The sequence below is a fragment of the Corvus brachyrhynchos genome, unplaced genomic scaffold (genome assembly GCF_000691975.1).
Source record: "Corvus brachyrhynchos isolate BGI_N302 unplaced genomic scaffold, ASM69197v1 scaffold1254, whole genome shotgun sequence".
Taxonomy (NCBI): Eukaryota; Metazoa; Chordata; class Aves; order Passeriformes; family Corvidae; genus Corvus; species Corvus brachyrhynchos.
Window position 1 is genome coordinate 53,129 of NW_008237474.1, and position 5,628 is coordinate 58,756.

General features: G+C 49.5%; 1 protein-coding gene across 2 annotated transcripts in view; it reads left to right on the top strand.

Moving 5' to 3' along the window:
• Positions 1-3,720: 3,720 nt before the first annotated feature.
• Positions 3,721-5,628, top strand: part of LOC103613758 (feather keratin Cos1-1/Cos1-3/Cos2-1) — a 4,426-nt gene continuing 2,518 nt past the window's right edge. Inside the window, exons 1-2 of one of the 2 annotated variants that reach the window (XM_017731550.1) lie at positions 3,721-3,796; positions 4,093-4,233. In XM_017731550.1, the coding sequence (XP_017587039.1) occupies positions 4,114-4,233 (120 nt within the window). In that variant the 5' untranslated portion in view covers positions 3,721-3,796; positions 4,093-4,113. Of the gene's footprint in view, positions 3,797-4,092; positions 4,435-5,628 lie in introns of those variants that run through there. The other variant, XM_008631587.2, reaches the window with a different exon arrangement.

Below are 5,628 nucleotides of genomic sequence, written 5' to 3' on the forward strand. Positions count from 1 at the left end.
GGCGGGCTTCTTCTCAGCCGTTGGTAGCTATTGCCCCTCTTTTTCCCCCTCTCTACTTTGTTTTTCTCTCTCTCTCTCTCTCTTACTCTCTTCTATTGCGTTACTGTGTTGTGGGCACTTAATAAAGGTGCACTGTTTTGATTAAAAACCTAAACTCTTGTGTCCTTTTACACTCTGAGATCGACAAACGAACCATCACGACCCCCGCTTGCATTAGCGGATCGTGACAGGGGTATAAAAGAAAAGGCAAAAATCTTCAAGGCATCAATATGATGTCAATTCCAGTTTCAATGTTGATCCAGTGGGTGAGATCTCAGTCCTGGTTTCAGTGTTGAACCAGCTGCTGGGGTGTTTCTCTTTCTTCCTCCCTCCCTCCCTCCCTTCCTTCCTCCCTCCCTTCCTGCCTTCCTGCCTTCCTGCCTGCCTTCCTGCCTGCCTTCCTTCCTGCCTTCCTTCCTGCCTTCCATTCCTGCCTTCCTTCCTGCCTTCCATTCCTGCCTTCCTTCCTGCCTCCCTTCCCCTCCTGCCTTCCTTCCTGCCTCCCTTCCCCTCTCTCTTCCTTTTTCAGTCTGTGTCTCCCCAGGCCAGTCTACTGGAGACCTGTTGACCTCCCTCCCTCTGCAGGGCAGGCAGATGCACACCCTGCAGGAACTCCACTGCAGTGGCTGCCCCTGGTGCTCTCCGTGAGTGAATTTCTTTTCTTCTTTAGACTCAATAAAGTTGCTTTGCATCCAAGCCTGGGGCTCTGAGTCCTCCTTCATTCTCTGACAACACTTCCAGTCTGCTCAGGAAAAAAGGTGGAGGAAACAGAGGATGAGAATCCATGCAGTGGATTTTTTTTTTTACTTCTCATGCAGAAATTCTTCCACAGCTCTCAGTTCTGCACTGTTTTTTAACAGGAGCCATGGAAACCCAGTATGGCCCCTCTGTAGGCACAGCACCAGTTCACTCCAGCCAGCCATCACCCTTCACCTTCCTACCCAGAAAAATTAGAGGGCAGGGAAATCACCAGCTCTATGAAGGTTAACAAAGACAAGTTCTGTATTCTGCACCTGCGATGGGGCACCCCTGGATGTACAGACAGACTTGGGAATGAGATGCTGGAGAACAGCACTGCAGAAAGGGATCTGGGGGTCCTGGTCAATGACAAGTTGGATATCAACAGCGTAACTTGGAAGCCAGGAAGGCCAATGGTGTCCTGGGGTGCATCAGGGACAGCATTTCCATCTCTCCTTTCCAGTAAATGCCAAAAAATATTCAGCTTGGAGCACTCCTTTACTAGTTTACTGTCTAGTGGTCTCTGCTAGTGCAGTGAGCAGGAGCTGCAAAGTTTCAATTCAGCACAACAGCTCTCAGGATCACATGTTCAGGCTGCAGCAGGAGGGATGGGAAGTCCAGGAGACACAGGGGGAAGGGATAAAACTTTTCTGTCTACCTCTGAAATCAGTCAGTTTGAATATGGCCTTGCACCTGCTCAGGAAATTCTCACGAGTAGCCAGATGGGGTAAAACTGATTCCAGGGCATGGAGGGAGCAGGAGTGAGGGAACTGGCTTAGGGACTGGGTTCAGATGTACATAGTGGTCTTTCCAGGAATAAGTTTCTGGGGAAAGGAAGGCTGCAGGTTGCCTGGAAACACTGATAGCAAACAGCTGAACTTGGCAGGAGTCAGAGCAGGCAGCTGCAGCTTCTGCAGATGAAAGGCTGCATCTGGGAAAGGCCAAACCATTTTGCCAGAAAGCTTGCTTTTAATGAAAATCCTTCAAGCGCAGAGACAGTGGGTGGTTTCCCAGTGTGGTGATGCCAGGTGACGCTGGAGTTCCCCTCTGCTCCCTGAGGCCATGAGGCCCTGAAGTCAAGGCCAAATGTTTGAATGCCTGATAAGAACAGTAGAGCAGAACAGCATTTTACTCTTACCAAATTAACGGAACAATGTAGCCTTGGAGAATTAGATACGGCTGACCAAACTGAAGTCATGTGGAACAATGGTATTGTGCATTACTCAAAAGCTGAGGTCAAGGAACAGCCCCCTAAAAATTTTGGGACACCAGACCTTGATGGCCACTGAAAAAGACTCCAAAAGACCAAATAAGGACTCGCTATAAGGGGTGTGACTATGTAAAATAAAGTAATGCATATATATCAAGTAAGCAGGGATAGCAAATGAATATGTAATCAGTGTGTATGATAAAAATTCTGTTTACCCTACGTTTGGTGCACTTGATTAGAGGAAGGATCCTCTGAGTGCCCAGTGCTGCAATAAAGAATGCCTGCTTTCTAATACTCAAAATTGTGTTAGAAGGTTTATATCTGAATGATTTTGGTATCATGCCCATACTGCATCTTTAACTGCTGCTGTGCACCTGCTAACTCAAATTCAGAGAGCCTCCCATTCATGGATGGCACCTGGGGGTGTAAAAGAAATGGTTTTTTATTCCATGCTGGGAACATGACATGGCAATTCACACTTGCCTGGGAGTGAAGACAATACACCTTTATCAGACTCCCAAAGGGGTATAAATATTGCCCAATGATGGCACAGGGTGTGCTTGCTGAACTTTTACTTTCTCAATCTGTCTGGACGTGAAATGATTTTTAATCACAGAAGACCCCTGCCCAAAAAGGTGCTAAAGCTGCTGGGAGCGTCCCTGAGCAAGAACCTCCAAGACCTCAGAACATGGTGCTGGTCAGAAGACAGAGCTTTGGGACGTTGTATTTAGAACTTCAAGCCATTATCCCCTCCTTCAATTTTTGATTAAGGGATGAAAATCTGCAGGGGGGGGAAACATTCTTGGCCTTTTTTCCTGAACATAAAGCAAGAAGTGGAGGATGCAGGAGGCAGAGGCTTCATTTCAGTTCTCTGGGTACTTCTCTGCAAGCACCATTCAGCTGTAGATTGGCTTCTTCTGGCAAAGGTATCCAGCTACTCTGGATATCCAGGTATCCAGGGGCCAACTGTGAGAATCTTCATGTGCCCTCATGATGAGGTTCACATGCACACACACACACATGCACACAAACACACACACACACAAACAACAGACTGACTCGTGTGCTCATGTATGGCTGGATGGAGCCAAGCAAAACTGTATAATCATAGAAGGCCAGAAAAATACCAGCAACTCAGAACTCTGCTGAGGACATGTTGGGAGCAACTCTGACAGGAGAGGACTCAGGTAACAGACACACTGATAGTGTTCACAGAGGACCAACAGAGACTGCACAGTAAGAGGATGAGTCAAATGAGACCAGCTGAATTTTCCTGAGAGCAATGTTTGTGTAGCAATAGGGTCAGTGCAGCAATGACTGACTGTCACAGAGAGCTGGGGAGAAAACCAGAAAAGGATGCTTAATGTCCCCTCACATGACAGTACTTGGCATGTAGGTGGAGAGGACTGAGAGCAGTGTACATTTCATGACAATTTTAGCACAAAAACCCACGCAATGTGACACAGGTTCACATCAACTGACCACATGGAATGCCATCATCTGAGCGTTCTGACAAAGCTGTCATGTTTATGTCCTGGAAATATTTGGGCTACTCATTCCATCACTAAAACAATCCTTCATATAGGAAAACACATGGAATTAGATAATAAATGAAAAGGCTGCAGTGCAGGAAACCAGGACACAGGCCCCACCATTAGCTGGGATAGTTCAGGTTTGCCATGAGCTGGTCACAAAATTATCACTTCCACCAAGGTGCTACTGGGCCTGAGGCAGTGCAGGACTGCTATAAAAGGCAGCCCAAGTCTCTGCTCTCACATCCACTTCTCTCACCTCCTCCTCAGGAATCAGGTGAGTGGGAAGCCTCCAATCCTTCTCTTCCTTCTCCTCCTGCTTCCAGACCAGCTCTTTCCTGGCTGGAGGTCTCAGCTGATAGGGGCCTGCCGCGGCCACGCGCGTCTGCTGGGAGAAGGCAGGGGGGAGAAGATCTTGTGCAGAGAGAGGCTGGGACTTGCCTGAGGTGGCTCCTGGGCTTTGAGGTGGGCACTGCAGTGTGGGCCAGGAGGTGCCTTGGCTGCAGGGTGCTTGGGGGCACTGCTGCTTCTCAAGCGTCCTTACATTCTGCTTCTCCCTGCCCTCTGTGCCAGGTGCACCTGTGACCCCGAGCCATGTCCTGCAACCCTTGCTGCCAGCCCTGCGGCCCCTGCCCGCTGGCCAACAGCTGCAATGAGTGCTGTGTCAGGCAGTGCCAGAGCTCCACCGTCGTCATTGAGCCGCCTGCTGTGCTGGTGACCCTGCCCGGGCCCATCCTCAGCTCCTTCCCACAGAACACCGTGGTGGGATCCTCCACCTCCGCTGCCGTTGGCAGCATCCTCAGCTCTGGTGGAGTGCCCATCAGCTCCGGGGGCTTTGACATCTCCTGCATCACCAGCGGCTATGGTGGAAGCAGATGTCGTCCCTGTTAAAGCTGCTGACAATGTCCTTGGGATCATTGGAGTCTGGGGTCCAAGATCTCAGAACGTGGTACTGGACTGAAGATGGAATCTTTGGAACATTGTACATTTATGCCTTTGGGTTACTGTTGCCTTCTACCACTCTCTTCCCTTTCTCTTCCCTTCCTTTCCTTCATCCTCACCCAATACCAGCCAGCTGGGTCCTCTTGGCCTTCCTCCCTCTGCAGGCCAGGCAGACAGACACCCTCACTGCAGCTCAGTGGTTGCTCCCGGTGCCCTCTGTGACCCTCCCCCTCTTATTTAAACTCAATAAAGTCATTTTACTTCCAATTCTGTGCCTCTAAGATCTCCTTCCTTCTGTGTGAACTCTTCCAGTGAGCTCAGGGGAAAAGGAGGTGGTGGAAGCAGAGGGTAGGACACCCTGCAGTGGAATTTGTTTTGTGCCCTTTCCCTTGGAGCTCACAGACACATTAATGAGACAGTTCTGGCTCACATTTCAGACTGTCACAAAGATGCATCTTTAGACAGCACACTCCCATGCCTTTCTGAAGAAGCAAAAGAAGGGTGTGGGAATGGCCTCACTTGCCCACCCTGTGCAGAGATCATTTCCCTCTCCACGTGGAACTGTGACCAGGCTCTTCAGTCCCCCCTGGAGGAGAGGTGCTCTGAGCTGCCAGGGAAGCCCAGTGTCCCAAGTCCAACTCCAGCACCGCCATGGTGGCCCCTGAGGCTCTGGATTGCGGTCAAATCATGGAGTAGGAAGCAATGTCCAACATTTCTACTTTCCCTGCTCTGATCCCAGATATTGCTGCCTCTTCACATCACTCACAGTGCAGCAATACATAAATGCAGCGGATCAGGGTGTGGATTTCTGCGTGTGTGCACTGATGTCACCCCACTTATTTGCCCAAGTTTATATTTCTGCAGCTCGAAAGCATGGAAGTTACTCAGTTTTTGGAACAGCATGGGCACTGAAGATGCATGGCAGGTGATGGACCTGAACAATCAGGATCAGATGTATCCCAAGGGGAAATGTGTAATTGCACCACTCATGTCTACACTGTCACATGCAACACCTGTGCCCACATATTGCAACTGAATTGCCACTAAATCCCACAAGTTTCCTACTTTTCTCTCATGATCCTGAAGCCTCTTTTACACACAGCTGTGGGCTCAACCAAGCATGAGGACAGAACCAAAACTATCTTTCCACTGTTTTGGAAGCTGGCA